This window comes from Triticum urartu, chromosome 4A (assembly GCF_056163025.1).
Source record: "Triticum urartu cultivar PI428250 chromosome 4A, HENAU_Tu73, whole genome shotgun sequence".
Classification (NCBI taxonomy): Eukaryota; Viridiplantae; Streptophyta; class Magnoliopsida; order Poales; family Poaceae; genus Triticum; species Triticum urartu.
The window spans coordinates 483,430,218-483,452,012 of record NC_141876.1 but is presented as its reverse complement, the minus strand read 5'-3'; the positions used below and the strand labels follow the sequence as shown (position 1 = coordinate 483,452,012).

The 21,795-nt window shown below is 42.7% G+C and overlaps 1 protein-coding gene across 1 annotated transcript; it reads left to right on the top strand.

Annotated features, from left to right (window-relative positions):
- Nucleotides 1-6,732: 6,732 nt before the first annotated feature.
- LOC147976245 (B3 domain-containing protein Os03g0212300-like) lies at nucleotides 6,733-7,436 on the top strand. Its single transcript, XM_087520792.1, has 3 exons — nucleotides 6,733-6,843; nucleotides 6,930-7,209; nucleotides 7,291-7,436. The coding sequence occupies exons 1-3, from the start codon at nucleotides 6,733-6,735 to the stop codon at nucleotides 7,434-7,436; spliced, it is 537 nt and encodes a 178-aa protein (XP_087376918.1).
- Nucleotides 7,437-21,795: the final 14,359 nt, after the last annotated feature.

Here is a 21,795-nt window from a genome sequence, read left to right as displayed (position 1 = left end):
CCATAAAAAATTCCACAAAAAGTTTCACTGCGTTTGTACTCCATTTGGTATTGATTATCTGTGATGTAAAAAACATGCAAAAATAGCAACAGGAACTTGGCACTATGTCAATAGGTTAGTACCAAAAAATGATATAAATGACTATAAAATGATTATAAAACTTCCAAGATTGATAATATAACAGCATGAAACAATAAAAAATTATAGATACGTTGGAGACGTATCACGCACACACTCACTAGGTGACGGTTTAAAACTCTGTCGCCAAAAGGGAGTAAAAATAGTTCATATAGCATGTCTCTGCACCAGTGACCATAGCATGAAACATGTAGATCCAAATCAACCCCTTACGAAATAGCGCATATACTAGGGTTTAAGCTTCTGTCACTCTAGCAACCCATCATCTAGTCACTACTCCACAATGCATTCCCTTAGGCCCAATGATAGTGAAGTGTCATGTAGTCGACGTTCACATGACACCACTAAGGGAACGAATACCAAATTCACATGATTACTTATGACAAGATGATACATCTCTATCGTATCTATAATTTTTGATTGTTTCATGCCAATACACTACAACTTTAATATACTTTTGGTGAATTTTTATATTATTTTTGGGACTAACATATTGATCCGGTGCCAAGTGCCAGTTCCTGTTTGTTGCATGCTTTATGTTTCGCAAAATATCCATACCAAACGAAGTCCAAACGCAATAAAAACTTACGGAGAATTATTTTGGAATATTTGTGATTTTTGGGAAAAAGAATCAATGTGAGATGATGCTTGAGGGGCCCACAAGCCGTAGTGGCGTGCCCCCTATCCAGGGCACGCTTGGGAGGCTTGTGGCCACCCCATAAGGCGGTTGGTGTCCTTCTTCAGCCGCAAGAAAGCTAATTTTCGGATAAATATCGTGTTAAAATTTCAGCCCAATCGGAGTTACGGATCTCCGGGAGTTTAAGAAACGGTGAAAGGCCAGAAAACAGGAGCGCATAAACATAAGGAAACAGAGAAAGAGAGAGAGAGAGATCTAATCTCGGAGGGGCTGTCGCCCCTCCGCCTCCATGGAGTCCAAGGACTAGAGGGGAAACCCTCCTCCCATATATGGGGAGGCCAAGCAAGAATAAGAACGAGGGGGCTCTATCCTCCTCTCTCTTGGTGGCGCCGGAGTGCCGCCGGGGCCATCATCGTGATAGATCTACACCAACAACTTCGCCTCCGTCAACACCAAATCTCTCCCCCTCTATGCAACGATGTAACACCTCTTCTCCCCACTGTAATCTCTACTTAAACATGGTTCTCAACACTATATATTATTTCCCAATGATGTATGGCTATCCTATGATGTTTGAGTAGATCTGTTTTGTCCTATGGGTTGATTGATGATCATGATTGGTTTGAGTTGTATGTTTTATTATTAGTGTTGTCCTATGGTGCTCTTCGTGTCGCGCAATAGTGAGGGACCCCCGTTGTAGGGTGTTGCAATATGCTCGTGATTCGCTTATAGTGGGTTGCTAGAGTGACAGAAGCTTAAACCCGAGTAAGGTGGTTGTTGCGTATGGGAGTAAAGAGGACTTGATACCTTATAATGCTATGGTTGGGTTTTACTCTAATGATCTTTAGTAGTTGTGGATGCTTTCTAGAGTTCCAATCATAAGTTCATTTGATCCAAGTAGAGAATGTGTGTTAGCTTATGCCTCTCCCTCATATAAAATTGCAATAATGATTACCGGTCTAGTTATGGATTGCCTAGATAAATAACTTTCATGCGGCAAAAAGATCTCTACTAAAACTAACTTAGTTGTTTCTTTATATAAATAGCCCCTAGCTTTTATTTACGTGTTCTTTATTATCTTGCAAACCTATCCTATCACACCTACAAAGTACTTCTAGTTTCGTACTTGTTCTAGGTAAAGCGAACGTTAAGCGTGCGTAGAGTTGTATCAATGGTTGATAGAACTTGAGGGAATATTTGTTCTACCTTTAGTTCCTTGTTGGTTTTGGCACTCTTACTTATCGAGAAATGCTACAATTGATCCCCTATACTTGTTGGTTATCAAGACCTTTTTCTGACACCGTTGCCGGGGTGCAATAGCGTGGGGTGAATATTCTTGTGTGTGCTTGTTTGCTTTATCACTAAGTAGATTTTATTTTCTATTCTAAATTGTTTTATATCTCTAGTTATGGATATGGAACACGAAATACTTAAAAGAATTAGGTGTACTTTCTACTCTGGAGATGGGGAACCTCCTAGAATCCTCGATGCTCGTTATGCGGAAAATATTAAACACTACTTTGATAATCCTGAGAAAACCCCATTCAACTTGATAATGGGAGACACGTTGGATCAACGTGAATACTTTAGGGATTAACGCTTGACTCTAAAATTGAAACTGTTATGGGATCAAATTCATATGTTGCATTGGTATGCTCGAAATTTATGTTTGAGATATGATTATACTTGTTGCTCTAGGATGAAGGCTCCACACCTTCCCTTTTCATGTAAATTTAATGATGATGAAACCTTGGCTTCTTATGCTAATGGTATATATGATTACTATGATGTGGAACGAATAGAAGAATTCGTTGCTTTTAAGGGTGCTTATGGAACTGAATCTTTGTTTGAAAAGTTTGAAGATTTTTATGTTGTTGTTTACAGACTTGAAAGTTATGCTATACTTAAATATTGCTATGAGAATTATGAATATAATGCCGATATTCATGCATTTATTGAGAAAGTCTCCGCTGTCCAAGAAGAGACTAATATTTTGCAGGAATCTATGGAAGAAGAAATTGATGACACCATGAGCTCATTAGATGAAAAAGATGAAGAGGAGAGCGAAGAACAAAAGGAGGAAGAGCGGATTAGCTACCCGTGCCCACCTTCTAATGAGAGTAACTCCTCAACTCATAAATTTTTTAATTTCCCTTCATTCTTACCCAAGGATGAATGCTATGATAATTGTTATGATCCCGTTGATTCGTTTGAAATATTCCTTTTTGATGAAATTGATGCTCACTATGCTTGTGGCCATGATGCCAATATGAATTATGCCTATGGAGATGAACTTGATATAGTTCCTTATGTTAAGAATGAAATTGTTGCTATTCCACCCACACATGATAGTCCTATCATCTTTTTGAATTCTCCTAACTACACTATATCAGAGAAGTTAGCACTTATTAAGGATTATATTGATGGGTTGTATTTTACTACTACACGTGATGATTTTGATGAATATAATATGCATGTGCTTGCTGCTCCTACTTGCAATTATTATGAGAGAGGAATTACATCTCCGCCTCTCTATCTTTCCAATACAATTAAATCGCAAGAAACTGCTTATGCTATGTATTGGCCTTTACTTGATGTGCATGAGTTGTTCTTTTATGACATGCTGATGCATAGGAAGAGAGTTAGACTTCATTGTTGCATGATATATATATCACTTTGTGCTCACTACTAAATTACAAATCATTGTTAACTAAAATTGGCTTTGATATACATTGGGATCCGGGTGGATCCATTACTTGAGCACTATATGCCTAGCTTAATGTCTTTAAAGAAAGCGCTGCCAGAGAGACAACCCGGAAGTTTTTGAGATTCATTTATTTATGTTATGTGCTTTTATAAAGTTTTAAAACAAAAAATATAGAGGTGAACCTAAAACTTTTCAAAAAGAAAAGTGAAAGTAAGAAAGACGAGCACCGTTGAATTGGGGGAGCTCCTTGAACTTTGTCATGCCCATGGAAACTTTGCAAATCTTGAATTACAGAGAATTTTCAAAAACAATAATTATCCCCTTGTACAAATCCATTTGTATTATAAAAATAATGTGCCAATTTGAGTCTTTGGGATGGTCTACGGTGATAGTTGATTTGATTTTGCTGAAAAACAAAAAGTTTTGCGCCCAGTATCAGAATTGATCTGAGCTACTAGAACATGATAAATTCTTGAATTTTTTACACAAGATTGATATACAAATTTCCTAGATTGTCCTGATTTTTCAAAAAAATGGAGTTACAGAAGTATACGAAGTTTCTAGATTAGTACAGACTGTTCTGTTTTTGACAAATTCTGTTTTCTATGTTTTGTTTGCTTATTTTGATGAATCTATGGGTAGTATCGGGGGGTATGTAACATGAAGAAGTTGGAATACAATAGATATTGCACCAATATAAATTTATAATGAGTTCACAATAGTGCCTAAAGTAGTGATTTGCTTTATTATACTAACAGATCTCATGAAGGTTTTGTTAAGTTTTGTGTGATTGAAGTTTTCAAGTTTTGGGTGAGATCACGATGGATGAAGGGATAAGGAGTGGAAAGAGCCTAAGCTTGGGGATGCCCGAGGCACCCCAAGGTAATATTCAAGGACTCCCAAGCAACTAAGCTTGGGTATGCCCTAGAAGGCATCTCCTCTTTCTTCTAACAACCATCGGTAATTTTACTTGGAGCTATATTTTTATTCGTCACATGATATGCGCAAATTCTTGGAGCGTCTATTGTGTTAATTTTCCCTTTTTATTTTATGCACCATGCTGGTATGAGATCTTACTTGGTTGATTTATAGAATGCTTCATGCACTTCACTTATATCTTTTGAGTATGGCTTTATAGAATGCTTCATGTGCATCACTTATATCATTTGAAGTTTGGATTGCCTGTTTCTCTACACATATAGGAAGCCACCATTTATAGAATGCTCTTTTGCTTCACCTATATTTGTTAGAGCGTGGGCATATATTTTTTAGAAATAATTAAACTCTCATGCTTCACTTATATCTACTTAGAGAGTTAACAGGAATTGGTCATTCACTTGGTTAGTCAAAAAACCCTACATAAAACTTGTAGATCACTGAATATGATATGTTGGATTCCTTGCAATAGTTTTGCGATATAGAGATGGTGATATTAGAGTCATGCTACACTACTGGAAATTGCTTATTTGTCGTCCGCCTTTTCTTTGTCGTTTGCCGCTTACACAAAACGGACGGCAAAGAATTGGCTGATGGCAAAGAATCTTTCCTGTCAGCTGGTGTACGGCAAAGAGAGAGGTGGGCCCCACTAACGAGCTGTATAGAAAAAACCTAACGGCCCCCCTCTTTGCTGTCTGCTAGAAGACGACAAAGAGCACAAAAGCGGGCGGCAAAGGATGGCGGACGGCAAAGAGTTGACCTAACTAATGGGCCGAGCCGCCCAACTCTCTCTCTCTCTCTCTGTCCGTGTTTCTCTCGTCCTCTCACCCCGATGACCCGCCGCCGCCCCCTTGCCCCGCCGCCGCTGCCCCTTGCCCCGCCGCCGCCCCCTTGCCTTGCCCCGTCACCTCACACCCCTCCTCTTTGACGCCCCTACCTCCATCGCGTTGCTGCCGCCCCTCGCCCAGCCGCCCCGCCCCCTCCCCTATGTCGCCCCCCGCCCCATCCCACCGCGGTTGTCCGGCCTCCCCCTCAACCGGGCCGCCGCCTCCTCCAGCGGCCGCCCTCCCATCCACCGGCCGCCACGTGCCTCCTCCACCAGCGATCTCCTGCAGGTGAGTTCATCCCCCTTTTTTAGTTTCTTTTAGTTTAGTTTCTGTTTTAGTTATAGTTATAGTTATAGTTTTAGTTTTAGTTTTAGTTTTAGTTTAGTTTTAGTTTTAGTTTAGAAGAAGAAGAAGAGTAGAAGGAGGAGGAGGAGGGAGGAAGAGGAGGAGGGAGAAGAAGAAAGAAGAAGAAGACGAAGAAGAAGACGAAGAAGAACAAGAAGAAGAAGAAGAAGAAGAAGAACAAGAAGAAGAAGAAGAAGAAGAAGAGGAAGACAAGAAGGAAAGGAAAACCTCCCCCCGCCACCGCAGACTCCGCTCTGCCACACTAATCTTAGATTGTCTATAGAAACCAAAGGAGTGGGATCAGATGTATTTGAGTAGAGAGCAGAAATTTCTTAGGTCACTAATATTAACCGAAAGCCTGAAATTTGCTTAGGTCACTAATATTAACTGGGCTCTTACAAATTTGAGGGTACTATGTGGGTTTCCAGTCTATATTGATGATGACTGGTGTAGTATGGAAGAGTTGGGGCCTCTTTGACAACTCAATTGCCTTTCACTATGGAGCCTAGAAAATGTACCTACTGGCTTGTTGGCTGCAAAGGCGAGGGTAAATGCAAAGAAACAACTCACCTCTCTTGCTTTAACATGTGGTGGTAGAGTGGGAGATGGGTTGGTCCAAGGAGCTAGTCTCTGAGTTCGAGGAGGAGGAGCAAAGAAGAGGGAAAGGGAAAGGAAGACGAAGAAGAGGAGGAGAAGAAGAAGAAGAAGTAGAAGAAGAAGAAGAAGAAGAAGAAGAAGAAGAAAAGGAAGAAGAGGAATAAGAAGAAAGGGAAAAATAGGAAAAAAGAAGAAGAGGGGAAGAAGAAGACAAAGACATGTTTTTATACTTTCTTGTTTAGGGTTCCGCCACGTTTTGCAGTTTCTTTCTTTTCTTTAGTTGAATGTTTTTATACTACTAGCTAGCTGCCTAGTTTGCTGACCCAAAGAAGTTAAAATAGTTATTATATGGAATTCAACTAAAGTCAACATTTTTGACGACTAGTGCTACTAATAAATTCAACTAGAGCCATCATATGTCCACAAGTGCATTGTTTTTTGAATGAGAAATGATAACTTCATGTAGTTGATTATCTTCTGCTCAGAATTTCGTATGTTATAATGTTGTAAGGGTACTAATTGGTCTCTTTTGCCGCTTATCAGAGATGGGGGGAAGCCGCCACCGCAGACTCCGGTCTGCCACACCGGAGTACGAGTTGGATGCTTTTGAGTTCTTCAGTATCATACTTGGGACTTCAATATCATCCACGAGGCAGGTATATGAAAGGAGAGATCTCCCCTTCACCTATCTCATTATGATTACTATGTTGTTTGCTACATTACTCATTGTCCCAAACTGCAGAGGCTTCCTGACACTTTTATGAACATGCTGGGTGAAGATCCACCAAATAATGTGAAGCTGCGACAGGCCGGCAGCGGGTTTCGCAGGCTGTGGGACGTGGAGTTGGTGATCAAGGAGGGCCACATGTACCTGTGTCGTGGCTGGGAGAAGTTCTACCGTGCCTATGACCTGCGACAGGTGTACTTCCTTCTCTTCAGGTACGACGACGACACCATACTCATCGTGAAGGTGTTCAACGTGAATATGTGTCGCATGCGCTACGCTGAGGATGATGATGCCAGTACGTTCTGCCTCTTCTTATTCCTCTACATTTGGCTTTGTCTCGCATCGATTGTTAACAGTCATTGTTGCATTTGGACAGGCAATGGGAGCAGCAACAGCGACAGTGGCTACAGCCAAAGCAGCAGCGATTCTAGCTGTAGCAAAAGCAACAGCGATTCTGACTGTAGCAAAAGCAGCAGTGATTTAGGCTGTAGCAAAGACAGCAAGGAGGATGATCCAGACTAGAGTGGGGAAGAAGAGGAGCAGAGTGGGCATCAGGCTGAGGATGACCTAGCGATGGTGGTGGCTAACCAAGGGCAAGAGATGGTGGTGGCGCACCATGGGCAAGAGATTGTGGTGGTTGAGGATGACCTAGCGATGGTCGTGCCTGTCTTGCCTGAAGATGGCCTCACGATGGTGGTGGTGGCTGACAATGACCTCGCGCCGGTGGTGGCGCCGGTGATCCCACAGCTGGGCGACATGACCACGCCAATTGTGGTAGAAGACTACATCCCACTGCCTCCACCGCCTCGCCGCTCTTGGCGCATCTGGATGAGAAAGGAGAAGGAGAAGAACAATGAGAACTGAACTATGTCAGGTATGTTTGATCTCCAAAATGATCTATATATACCTAGCTTTGTTTCCTCCGATATGCTTAGTTACCTATGTTAGCCCTAATATGCTTAGTTACCTATGTTAGCTGTAATATGCTAAGTTATCTCTACTATGCTTATTTTCCTATAGGTTAGCTCCAAAATTACTTATGTTAGCACAAAATGACCAAGTTTACATAATAAGCTTATAGTCTTCTTCTTCTTCTTCTTCTTCATCTTCTTCTTCTCCTTCTTCTCCTTCTCCTCCTTCTCCTTCTCCTCCTTCTCCTCCTTCTCCTTCTTCTCCTTCTTCTCCTTCTTCTCCTCCTTCTCCTCCTTCTCCTCCTCCTTCTCCTCCTTCTCCTCCTTATCCTCCTTCTTCTTCTTCTTCTTCTTCTTCTTCTTCTTCTTCTTCTTCTTCTTCTTCCCCTTCTTCTTCCCCTTCTTCTTCTCCTCCTTCTTCTCCTTCTTCTTCCCCTTCTTCTTCTCCTTCTTCTCATCCTTCTCATCCTTCTCCTCCTTCTCCTCCTCTGTTACGCCCTCGATGCGGTTATATCTCCCACGTGTCGAAGCACGACTTAGAGGCATAACCGCATTGAAAGCAATGTCGCAAGTGAGGTAATCTTTGCAAACAACCCATGTAATACCAAAAAGGGAAAGAGATACATAGTTGGCTTACAATCGCCACTTCACACAATACATGAATAAAGCATTACAACATCCAAATACAATCACGCTCCGATTACGGAACCAAAATAAAGAGCAACCCCAAATGCGACAAGGTCCCCCGATCGACCCCAACTGGGCTCCACTACTGATCAACTAGAAACGAAACAAGACAAAGGACAAGATCTTCATCGAGCTCCTCCTTGAGCTTGGTTGCGTCATATGCACGGTCTCATCGGCACCTGCAAGCTGGTTTTGGAAGTATCTGTGAGTCATGAGGACTCAGCAATCTCACACCCTCGCGATCAAGACTATTTAAGCTTATAGGGAGGTAAAAGGTATGAGGTGAAGCTGCAGCAAGCGACTAGCATATATGGTGGCTAACTTATAAGCAAAAGAGAGCGAGAAGAGAAGGCAAAAGCACGGTCGAACAACTATGATCAAGAAGTGATCCTAGAAAAACCTACGTCAAGCATAACTCCAACACCGTGTTCACTTCCCGGACTCCGCCGAGAAGAGACCATCACGGTTACACATGCGGTTGATGTATATTAATTAAGATCAACTTCAGGTTTTCTACAACCGGACATTAACAAATTCCCATCTGCCCATAACCGCGGGCACGGCTTTCGAAAGTTGATAACCCTGCAGGGGTATCCCAACTTAGCCCATCACAAGCTCTAACGGTCAGGGAAGGATATTCTTTCTAGCGGGAAGACCCGATCAGACTCGGAATCCCGGTTATAAGACATTTCGACAATGGTAAAACAAGACCACAAGACCACCCGCTGTGCCGACAAATCCCGATAGGAGCTGCACATATCTCGTTCTCAGGGCACACCGGATAAGCTAAGCGTATGGGAGCCAACGTAACCCAAGTTTCCAAGGGACGGCCCCGCACGGTGCTCTGGGTTGGACCAACACTTAGAGAAGCACTGGCCCGGGGGGGTTAAAATAAGATAACCCTTGGGCTGGCCGACCCAAGGGAAAGAAAAGGCTAGGTGGCAAATGGTAAAACCAATGTTGGGCCTTGCTGGAGGATTTTATTCAAGGCGAACTGTCAAGGGGTTCCCATTATAACTGAACCGCGTAAGGAACGCAAAATCCGGGAACATAACACCGATATGACGGAAACTAGGGCGGCAAGAGTGGAATAAAACACCAGGCATAAGGACGAGCCTTCCACCCTTTACCAAGTATGTATATGCATTAAATTAAATAAGAGATATTGTGATATCCCAACAACATATCCATGTTCCAACAAGGAACAAATTCCAATCTTCACCTGCATGTAACAACGCTATAAGAGGGGCTGAGCAAAGCGGTAACATAGCCAAACAACGGTTTTCTAGGAAAAGGTGGGTTAGAGGCTTGGCTTAACAATATGGGAGGCAGGATAAGAAAGTGGTAGGTATTGCAGCATAGGCATAGCAAAAGAGCGAGCAACTAGCAAGCAAAGATAGAAGTGATTTCGAGGGTATGGTCATCTTGCCTGAAATCTCGCAAGGAAGAAGAACGAGTCCATTAAGAAGACAAACGGACGAAGACGAACGGGTCCTCACAAACGCGACGTATTCGGAACCAACCCGAAGAAGCAACACCGCAAAGAAGCAAACAACATAGCAAACAACCAACACATGAACAAGATATGATATGCGGGATGCGGTATGCGATGCATATGAATAATTTGCAAAGGAATGATTGAACCTGGCCTCAACTTGGAAATCCAAGAGTTCCACTGGAAAAGTGAGGTGATTCCGGTTGAAATCGATATAAAGATCACCGGAATCGGATGCACGGTTTGGAAATGGCAAGCAAAGCAAATATGGCATCGGTCTGCGATAATCAGCAAGTAGCCATCTAAATGCATCAAGATAAATATGCTACAACACTCAAATATGGAAACAAAATACATGGCAGGGATCCACTCATGATGCTTGACAAAATATGAACACTGAGCTACGGCTAATTAATCCATTAACAGGTTCAAACAAGCATGGCAAAAGTGCAAACGATAACAGGTTTCAGACTTAGTGAAATTAACACAAGTCTGGAATTTATCATTAGGAAGCAATCTTTAGAGCATGAAAACTACATGCTACAGGAATATATCATGGCAAAGCAAGGCATGGCATGAAGCTACTCAAAGCACTTAACAAAAGTCCCTTAGTGACCTTGAGCCAAAAGGGATCAGAAAGTACAATTGCAAGGATGTGAACATAGCAAAAACATAAACAGATTCAGACTTGGTGAAAAACTGGAGCATGCAAAACAGATTAACGAGTAGGCATGTTTACGAGCTCGATGCACTCACTACACGTACGAATCGGAGCTACGGATGAAGAGTTATGATGCGATGAAGATGCCAAAAAGTTAGGGTTTCGGGAGGAGAAAGTCAACCGAAACTAGGGTTTACTGTAGCAGGTATCTCAGATCCGGCGACGGGTACTGTAGCGGCGGTGCAGCTCGAGGTCTCCGGCGAGCGGTGAGCTCACTCCGGTGAGGGGAGGCCGGGGCACCTGAGGGCGGTGAGGGGCGCGCGGATCTGGCGAAGACGCGGCTGGCCGGCGGCGCGTACGGCGACGAGGAGACGGCGGAGCGGGCCGGCGCGCTTGGTGATGGAGACCGCCGGCAACGACCTTGGGCGGCGGTGCGGCCACACCAGCGCGGGAGGCGACGAGTGGTGAGCGGCGCGCGGTGGAGAACGATGGCTCGGGGCGGCGCGGGAGGAACCGGGCCGCGAGGGCCCGCGGCGGGCTCGCCGGGCCGCGCAGGAGGAGGTGGCCGGCGGAGCCACGTGGCGGCCCAGGAGAGGCTGGAAGCGGCGGCGCGGGGACGAGCGGACATGTCCGTCCGGCAAGGTTGTGTCCGGCGGCGCGGAGGGAGTTGGATCTAGGGTTTGTACCGTGATTTTTCGGGGAAGGCCACATATATATAGGTAGAGGGAGCTAGGAGAATCCAAATGAGGTGCGGTTTTCGGCCACGCAATCGTGATCGACCGACCGAGATGATGGAGGAGGTTTAGGTGGGTTTTGGGCCACTTTGAAGGGGTGTTGGGCTGCAACACACATGAGGCCTTTTCGGTCCCCCGGTTAACCGTTGGAGTATCAAACGAAGTCCAAATGGCACGAAACTTGACACGCGGTCTACCGGTAGTAAACCAAGGCTGCATGGCAAGTCTCAGTCCAATCCGAATACGTTTAACACCCGCACACGAAAATAGGTAGAAAGGGACACCGGATGACATAGGAGCACCGGATTACAAAACGGACAACGGGGAAAATGCTCGGATGCATGAGACAAACATGTATGCAAATGAAATGCACATGATGACATGATATGACATGCAAGACACGCAAACAATGACAAGGCAACAACAGCGAATAACTGGAGGACACCTGGCACATCGGTCTCGGGGCGTTACAACACTCCACCACTACGAGAGGATCTCGTCCCGAGATCTAGAATGGCACCGGAGGGAAAACAGAAGAGAAAGAGAAGAGGTAAAACTAAGTTGCTCCTTTGACAAACGAGTGAACCCAAAGAACCTTGCAAAAATTAAGCCATTGAAAGAAAGAATACAACGAAGATGAATGAATTTGAAAGCACTCCGTTAGGAAAAGGAACAAGGAAGACCAAATTCGAACAGCTCTCCGGTTGGAAAGATATGCAAGGCTTGATAAAATGAAAGAACTTGAGCAGTGGGCACACACTCTGGTTAAATGGATAAGCACGAAAAGACCATGATCTTTGACAAAAAACGAGATGACGTGTTGAAGAGAGCATCATCACAAAGCCTCTGGAAGAAAGAATGGAAGATAGATAATTGAGATAGGAGAATGGAGAAGAAAAATGCCAACTTCTGCCACAAAAGAGTTTGAAAAGGCATCTTTAGGAGAAGGGTCGAACGGAGTTGTTGGAAAACCAACAACGAAAAGATAAGCTTGTAGTGGGCTTATGAAGAACATCTCAAAACATAAGGTGAAACTCTGCCACTAACAGAAACAAGATTGGATTGATAAGAACAAGAAGACGAGGAACTATTTCACCGGGAGGGTAGATGGAGAACTTGGATCATAAATTATCACCATTAATAGCATTAATCCTTAGGGAAAGCTTTAGGTGAAATATAACCCCAGATAACTCCAATGACGAGATTGATGGATTTAAAATATCTCATTCTTAACAACATGTGAATCATGAAACATGAACTCAAATTATCAAGAATGACATAATACCACCTCCAATGATATGGAAGAAGGAATTGCACTCCGGATTGCAAGATGAAGAATGCTTGAGCTTCTTAGAAAAGAATCTCGATGAAAAACTTGGAGAAGGAATTAAATCCTTGATGAACCATCATGTAGAGCCTCCATGAAGAACTCCTTTAACAAAAGGATGATCAAACGGAAAGAAAGGGTAGTTGAAAGCACAAGGTGGAACCTTGTAAAGATTTAGATAGATCTCCGTGATTACATAATTGCGAGAGCTTGGAACTCCGGGAAAGAAAGATGAGCACTTTAAACCAAGAATATGTATGATGAACCACTCCAGAATAAGGAATTGAATCATTTGGATGAAACAAGAATAAGAATTACATTATGCTTATCCTTCACCAATTAAATTGATGACAATCAACGGATTTGGCACACTACTTATTCTCGTAGCAAGGATTAAGAGAGATATAGCGCCAACTTGGGAAGGTCTTCTATGAACCACCGGTAGGATTGACAACGAATAAATTGATAAGGAAGAGAAATCTGGAAGAACCACCGTAAGAAATGAAAATGAACGAAGAAAAGATAAAGGAACACCGGGAAGAATTATGAAATGAACGAAGATACTTGAGAGAATTTAGATACAATTGAAACGAAGAGATCACACGCTGATTAAAGAATATTGAATGATGCACCGGTAAGATTTGGAGAATGATAGCTGAAAGCTGAGAATGAATAATATTTGAAAAGATGGCCTTCGGAGGAAATAAATGGAAAAAAACTCATGAAATGCTCTGGGTGGGTCAAAAAAATTTTGACAAACGAAAACGATTATGAGAGGATGGTCTCGAACTAGAGCCACGAATCTCTGAGAGAACGGATAAGATATGGATGTAAAACTCTTCTTCGGTCTTCAAATTCTGAGAATTACGACGGGACACACCACCAAATTGTTTAGATACTCCGGAATAAAGAAGAATGGAAAAGTTGAACCAACGATCAAAAGAATTTGAAAGATCTTGGACAAATACATATGATTGATGATGAATCATTCTTACGTCAGACTTCGAAAAAGAATTGAGAATAACTCCGGGAAAATAAGAAGAGTCAGGTAAGATCCTGGAAAAAGACCTGTGGGTTAGGGCCCACTCAAAAGAAAACACCGTAGAATGACTTAAAAGAGAGAAAGCACCGGTTGAATTAAATGGCTAGAATGAGATAACAACCTTGAAAGAGCTGGAACGAAAACAGAGTGGAAACACGAATCTCCGAGATATCTTGAGCACTCCGGAACAACTGAATAGTGAGAAGTGGAAGATTAAGAGGTGCACCGGCATGAGAAAGCATTGAAACAAGGAAAGGATGTGATCAACAAGGCTTGAATTAGATCCACCGGAGAAGATAAAAGAAATGAAGAATGATGAACTAGAAGCTCCATTAGTATCTTCATGAGAATCACCGGATAAGAACATTGAAGGAAAAGAATGGAGAGGCTTCACATCAATAAGATGGATACTCGATTAAGAAATCCGAATCCTTGAAGAAAAACAAGGGAGGGAGGGCGAGAAAACAAAGGAAACTTGGAGATGGATGAAACAAATAACATTGAGAAGAACTGATAATTGATCTTGTGAATGTTGAAGTGATCGGATCCACTTGAAGAGAGACACACCGGTAGAACAAGATTGGCATAACAATCTTGATTATCGAGAAGGATTAGTATTCACATCGGAGTATGAGAAAACCATTTGGGGAAGGTATGGAATCAACACTTGACATTGAAGCAACTCGAATACCACAACTCCAAACAAAAACAAAGGATTGACTTACAGAATAAGCTGGAACAAACATACGATAGAGATTTCGTCTGAAGTTTTCATGGTGGGGCCTACACGGGCTCGATCGTACAGCACCATCATGTACAAGGCAGTGCACATGACATACGAAGCATCCCCGAGTCGGCATAGCCAAGGACTCTTTAAGACACAACGAGACCACTGTAAAACCAACCGTGAATAGGCGGACCACTAGACGTCGAACCCGAATTTCATATCATACATCTATCGGAAAGATATCCTCAGAGCTACTTGAATTCCCACTTATAAACTCCCGAAATTTTCCAGTTATGCATTCAGGTGTTGGGGATACAGGGGAAGCATAATATCTCACCCAAAACTAGCAAATCCTACATCCAGCTGTATCCATCCTTCAACACATAACCAAGAAACCTTCGGAAATCATCTACCTCAACCTTCGAAAAGCATCCGTTATACGAGTTATGGCAATACTCCCGAACTCCCGCCCAGTACTGGGTGGCGTCGAGGTTATCTCACGAAAACTGCATAAAAGAGATTTTTGATGTCGGCGAAAACTAAACTCAGGTATTCCAGAACTGCAACGATAAAATTGTGACGACAACACCTCGGAGCTCAACTCCCCGGGACACTGCCACAACCCCTAAATGTCAGGAGGCACCAAGAACAATGTTCTCGTCACAAAACCATCGGAACGATTCCAAGATACCTGCGTGATACTAAAATTTCTTTAGTGAAAATTTGAGAAGAGAAGAGTCAAAACTCTACGTCAGGATGCCTCACCAGAGCGATGAAGGGACTGAGGAGTAAAAAGAAGTCCTAAATCACCGATATATATAATTCCTAAATGACTCAAAACATTTTTCTAGACTCCACAACGCCAACGATTCGATCAAGCAGGGGGCTCCTAAGGTCGGGGAAGGCTCTGATACCAACTTGTAACGCCCTCGATGCGGCTATATCTCCCACGTGTCGAAGCACGACTTAGAGGCATAACTGCATTGAAAGCAATGTCGCAAGTGAGGTAATCGTTGCAAACAACCCATATAATACCCAAAAGGGAAAGAGATGCATAGTTGGCTTACAATCACCACTTCACACAATACATGAATAAAGCATTACAACATCCAAATACAATCACGGTCCGACTACGGAACCAAAATAAAGAGCAGCCCCAAATGCGACAAGGTCCCCCGATTGACCCCAACTGGGCTCCACTACTGATCAACTAGAAACGAAACAAGACAAAGGACAAGATCTTCATCGAGCTCCTCCTTGAGCTTGGTTGCGTCATCTGCACGGTCTCATCAGCACCTGCAAGCTGGTTTTGGAAGTATTTGTGAGTCACGGGGACTCAGCAATCTCACACCCTCGCGATCAAGACTATTTAAGCTTATAGGGAGGTAAAAGGTATGAGGTGGAGCTACAGCAAGCGACTAGCATATATGGTGGCTAACTTATACGCAAAAGAGAGCGAGAAGAGAAGGCAAAAGCACGGTCGAACAACTATGATCAAGAAGTGATCCTAGAACAACCTACGTCAAGCATAACTCCAACATCGTGTTCACTTCCCGGACTCCGCCGAGAAGAGACCATCATGGTTACACACGCGGATGATGTATTTTAATTAAGATCAACTTCAGGTTTTCTACACCGGACATTAACAAATTCCCATCTGCCCATAACCACGGGCATGACTTTCGAAAGTTCATAACCCTGCAGGGGTGTCCCAACTTAGCCCATCACAAGCTCTCGCGGTTGATGTATGAAAGAATTATGAATGGTGGCTTTGCCACAAATACGATGTCGACTACATGATCATGCTAAGCAATATGACAATGATGGAGTGTGTCATAATAAACAGAACGGTGGAAAGTTGCATGGCAATATATCTCGGAATGGCTATGGAAATGCCATAATAGGTAGGTATGGTGGCTGTTTTGAGGAAGGTATATGGTGGGTGTATGATACCGGCGAAAGGTGTGCGGTATTAGAGAGGCTAGCAAAGGTGGAAGGGTGAGAAAAGTGCGTATAATCCATGGACTCAACATTAGTCATAAAGAACTCATATACTTATTGCAAAAAATCTACAAGTTATCAAAGCAAAGTATTACACGCATGCTCCTAGGGGGGTAGATTGGTAGGAAAAGACCATCGCTCGTCCCCGACCGGCACTCATAAGGAAGAAAATCAAAAAATAAATCATGCTCCGACTTCATCACATAACGGTTCACCATACGTGCATGCTACGGGAATCACAAACTTTAACACAAGTATTCTTCAAATTCACAACTACTCAACTAGCATGACTTTAATATCACCATCTTCATATCTCAAAACAATTATCAAGTATCAAACTTATCATAGTATTCAACACACTCATAAGAGAATTTTATTATTCTTGAATACCTAGCATATTAGGATTTAAAGAAAATTACCATGCTATTAAGACTCTCAAAATAATCTAAGTGAAGCACGAGATATCAATAGTTTCTATAAAACAAATCCACCACCATGCTCTAAAAGATATAAGTGAAGTACTAGAGCAAAATTATATAACTCAAAAGATATAAGCGAAGCACATAGTGTTGGAAATATGCCCTAGAGGCAATAATAAATTGGTTATTATTATATTTCCTTGTTCATGATAATTGTTTATTATCCATGCTAGAATTGTATTGATAGGAAACTCAGATACATGTGTGGATACATAGACAACACCATGTCCCTAGTAAGCCTCTAGTTAACTAGCTCGTTGATCAATAGATGGTTACGGTTTCCTGACCATGGACATTGGATGTCGTTGATAACGGGATCACATCATTAGGAGAATGATGTGATGGACAAGACCCAATCCTAAGCCTAGCACAAAGATCGTGTAGTTCGTATGCTAAAGCTTTTCTAATTGTCAAGTATCATTTCCTTAGACCATGAGATTGTTGAAAGTGCAACTATCCCTAGGTGGTTTTGGTAATTCATAACAACATATAGCTCATTAAGCTAATGCTATTCCAAGATGATTATTTCAGGAAAGCTCAATGATTGGCATGGCATGGATGTGAAAGTGGAACCCTCAAAATGCTATGGACAAAGGATTGGCTCAAGCTCAAAAGCTCAAGACTCTTCATTTTATATTTTAGTGATCCAAGATCACATTGAGTGTTTAGGAAAAGCCAATACTATCAAGGAGGGATGAGGTGTTGCTTAATGAGCCTCTTGCTTCATGTGCTTAGTGATATGCTCCAAAACCCTCAACTACTTTCACATATCCACAGATGACCTAAACCCTAAGACAAACTCAGTCCTACCGATTCTTTCTATCCGGCGCCACCGAGTTTCACTTGTCATAAGCCACTGCCAAACCCTAGCCATTCGGTTCTACCGATAGGGATCTCGGTCTCACCGAGATGGGATTGCAAACTCTCTCTTTCCCTTTCGTAACTTTTCGGTCTCACCGAAAGAGCGGATCGGTCCCATCGAGATTGCAATGTAAATTCAGTGTTTCCTTTTTGTAACTTTTCGGTCTCACCGAAAGAGCAAATCGGTCCCACCGAGTTTGCCTGACCAACTCTCTGGTTAGCTAATTACCAAATTCGGTCTCACCGAGTTTGTGTAATCGGTCTCACCGAGATTATGTTATGCCCAAACCCTAACCATATCGGCCCTACCGAGTTGCATGTCAGTCCCGCCGAAAATCTCTAACGGTCACTAGGTTTACATTTTCGGTCCGACCGAGTTTGTTGATTCGGTCCCACCGAGATTGGAAAACTGTGTGTAACGGTTGGATTTTGTGTGGAGGCTATATATACCCCTCCACCTCCTCTTCATTCGTGGAGAGAGCCATCAGAACACATACACAATTCCAACTCATATGTTCTGAGAGAGAACCACCTACTCATGTGTTGAGACCAAGATATTCCATTCCTACCATATGAATCTTGATCTCTAGCCTTCCCCAAGTTGCTTTCCACTCAAATCATCTTTCCACAAAATCCAAATCCTATGAGAGAGAGTTGAGTGTTGGGGAGACTATCATTTGAAGCACAAGAGCAAGGAGTTCATTACCTACACACCATTTGTTACTTCTTGAAGAGTGGTGTCTCCTAGATTGGCTAGGTGTCACTTGGGAGCCTCCGACAAGATTGTGGAGTTGAACCAAGGAGTTTGTAAGGGCAAGGAGATCGCCTACTTCGTGAAGATCTACCGCTAGTGAGGCAAGTCCTGTGTGGGCGATGGCCATGGTGGGATAGACAAGGTTGCTTCTTCGTGGACCCTTTGTGGGTGGTTGCTTCTTCATGGACCCTTTGTGGGTGGAGCCCTTCGTGGACTCGCGCAACCGTTACCCTTTGTGGGTGGAGCCCTCCGTGGACTCGCGCAACCGTTACCCTTTGTGGGTTGAAGTCTCCATCAACGTGGATGTAGGATAGCACCACCTATCCGAACCACGGGAAAAACATCCGTGTCTCCAATTGCGTTTGAATTCTCCAAACCCTTCCCTTTACATTCTTGCAAGTTTCATGCTTTACTTTCCGCTGCCAATATACTCTTTGCATGCTTGCTTGAATTGTGTGATGATTGCTTGACTTGTCCTACAATAGCTAAAATCTGCCAAGAACTAAAATTGGGAAAAGGTTAAGTTTTTATTTGGTCAAGTAGTCTAATCACCCCCCTCTAGACATACTTTCGATCCTACAAGTGGTATCAGAGCTTTGGTCTCCATTTGCTTTGATATCCATAGCTTTTGGTGGTCATAGCCTTGGTTTCACAACCTAGGAGAGTATGGCGTCTAGCGAGGGAAATTATCACCGTAGAGGTCCTTACTTTGATGGTACTAATTTTGCTAGTTGGAAGCATAAAATGAAAATGCATATTCTTGGACATAACCCCGCCGTTTGGGCTATTGTGTGTGTTGGTTTGCAAGGTGACTTCTTTGATGGGAAAGAACCAAACCGTGAAGCTACCGCGGATGAGTTGAAGATGTTGCAATACAATGCTCAAGCTTGTGATATTCTCTTCAACGGATTGTGCCCCGAAGAATTCAACAAAATCAGCCGTCTTGAGAATGCCAAGGAAATTTGGGACACTTTGATTGATATGCACGAAGGTACCAACTCCGTCAAGGAATCCAAGTTGGATGTGCTTCAAAGTCAACTTGACAAGTTCAAAATGAAGGATGGTGAAGGTGTTGCTGAAATGTACTCTAGGCTTGCTCTCATCACAAATGAGATTGCCGGCTTAGGAAGTGAAGAGATGACTGATAGATTCATCATCAAGAAGATTCTAAGACCCTTGGATGGAAAATATGATACCGTGTGCACATTGATCCAAATGATGCCCAATTACAAAGATCTCAAGCCAACGGAGGTGATTGGAAGAATTGTTGCTCATGAGATGTCACTTAAGGATAAAGAGGAACTTCAAGACAAATCAAGTGGTGCCTACAAAGCCTCATGTGAAGCCCCTACATCATCAAGTGAGAAACAAAACTTCAATGAAGAATTGAGCTTAATGGTGAAGAACTTCAACAAGTTCTACAAGAGTAGAAGCAAAGATAGAAGCTTCAAGTCAAGGTCCTACAATGACAAAAGATCTTCTAGTCGAGAGCGAAACTGCTACAGTTGTGGAAGACCCAGACACTATTCCAATGAGTGTACGGCTCCCTACAAGAGAAGAGAAGATTCTCCAAAAAGAAGAAGCAAAGAATCACCACCAAGAGAGAGAAGGAGTAGAGATGATCGTTATGAACGAAGATACTCATGGAGAAGCAAGGATTCGGAAAGGAAGGAAAAATCATCAAGGAGCGACACAAAACAAAGACATCAAGCTCATGTTGGTGAATGGGTATCCGGCTCCGATTCCGACAGCCACTCCGAGAGAAGTTATCACTCCGACTCCGAAGATACTCAATATGAAGGTGTTGCCGGTCTAGCACTTGTGTCAACCAACTCCTACGACATATTTGACTCACCAAATGAAGGAATTGGAAGATGCTTCATGGCCAAAGGTCCTAAGGTAACACACCCCGAGTATGTTGATTTCGATAGTGATGAAGATGACTTGTTAGGTGATGATTTGCTTGTTGACAACTCTAGTGATGAATACTATGATGAAACGTCAATTAATCATGCTAATGAAGATAAAAAAAATGACAATGATAAGGAGAAGATTGAGGCTCTAACTAAAGAACTAAACACTCTTAAGTCAGCTCATGAAACTATCTTCGAAGATCATCGAGAACTTTTAAGAGCTCATGAGAAGTTACGCTTTGAAAAGCTCAATCTTGAGAAAGAGCATGAGTTCTTAAAAGCAATCAATGATGATCTCCGCAAGAAAAGTTCTTCTTACATTGCCAAGCGTTTACTCTTATCCACTTACATGCCTCAAGTCAAGTCTAGTAACAAGAACAAGAAAGATTCTTCCTCTAGCAGTAACAATGATCATGCTAAATCCAATATTGTTGCTTCTAGTAGTTCTCTTGATTCCACTAATGATTCTGTTAGCCAAGTTACATTTGAGCAAGAAAATAGCTTATTGAAGGGAATTATAGAGAAAGGAGTGTACAAAAGCCTTGCCGGGAGTAAGCAATTCGAGGAAATTGTGCGCAAGCAAGGAATGCACCGGAAGAATCAAGGTGTTGGTTTTGAACGAAAGTTCAATGCCAATGGAGTTGAGTGGGAAGAAGATCAATACCCCAAGACAAAGTTTGTTCCTCAACAAGAGAAGTATGATACTTCTTTCAAGGGGACACAAGCTCAAGATGATCTTCCACCACAAGACTACAAGCAAAAAGGCAAGGACAGGCTTCAAGAGGAAATTGGCGCATTTGAAGAAGCTCCTAAGACCTTAGACAAGTGGATTCCCAAGACTACTTCAAGTTCCACTTCATCAAGTACGACTACAACTCCAAGGATTCCCATCAAGATGATGTGGATCCAAAAGAAGAAGAACTAGAGAGTTCTTGAGGGTGACTCTGCCAACATACTTCACTCTTATCATTTTGGCAAGAACAAGTGCAATCAACTTCCACATCTTGCACTAGTTCAAGGAGTCACAAACCCTCTTGTTGGTAAGACAAGGGACAAGGTAACCTAAAAGTTTTCATGGACATCATCTTGTGTGTGCATCACTCTATGTCTATGGATATCCTTGTTTGTTCCTTGTGGGACTAACCCATGTAGGTATTGAAAGTGCAATTCACTCAAATGTATAGCTCCAAGTGATCTACATCAACATTGAGCATCCACATCTTCAACATCTACATGAAGTCATCATCGACAAAACCTGAGGTTAGTTCATCCCTCTAAGGGGGGATATC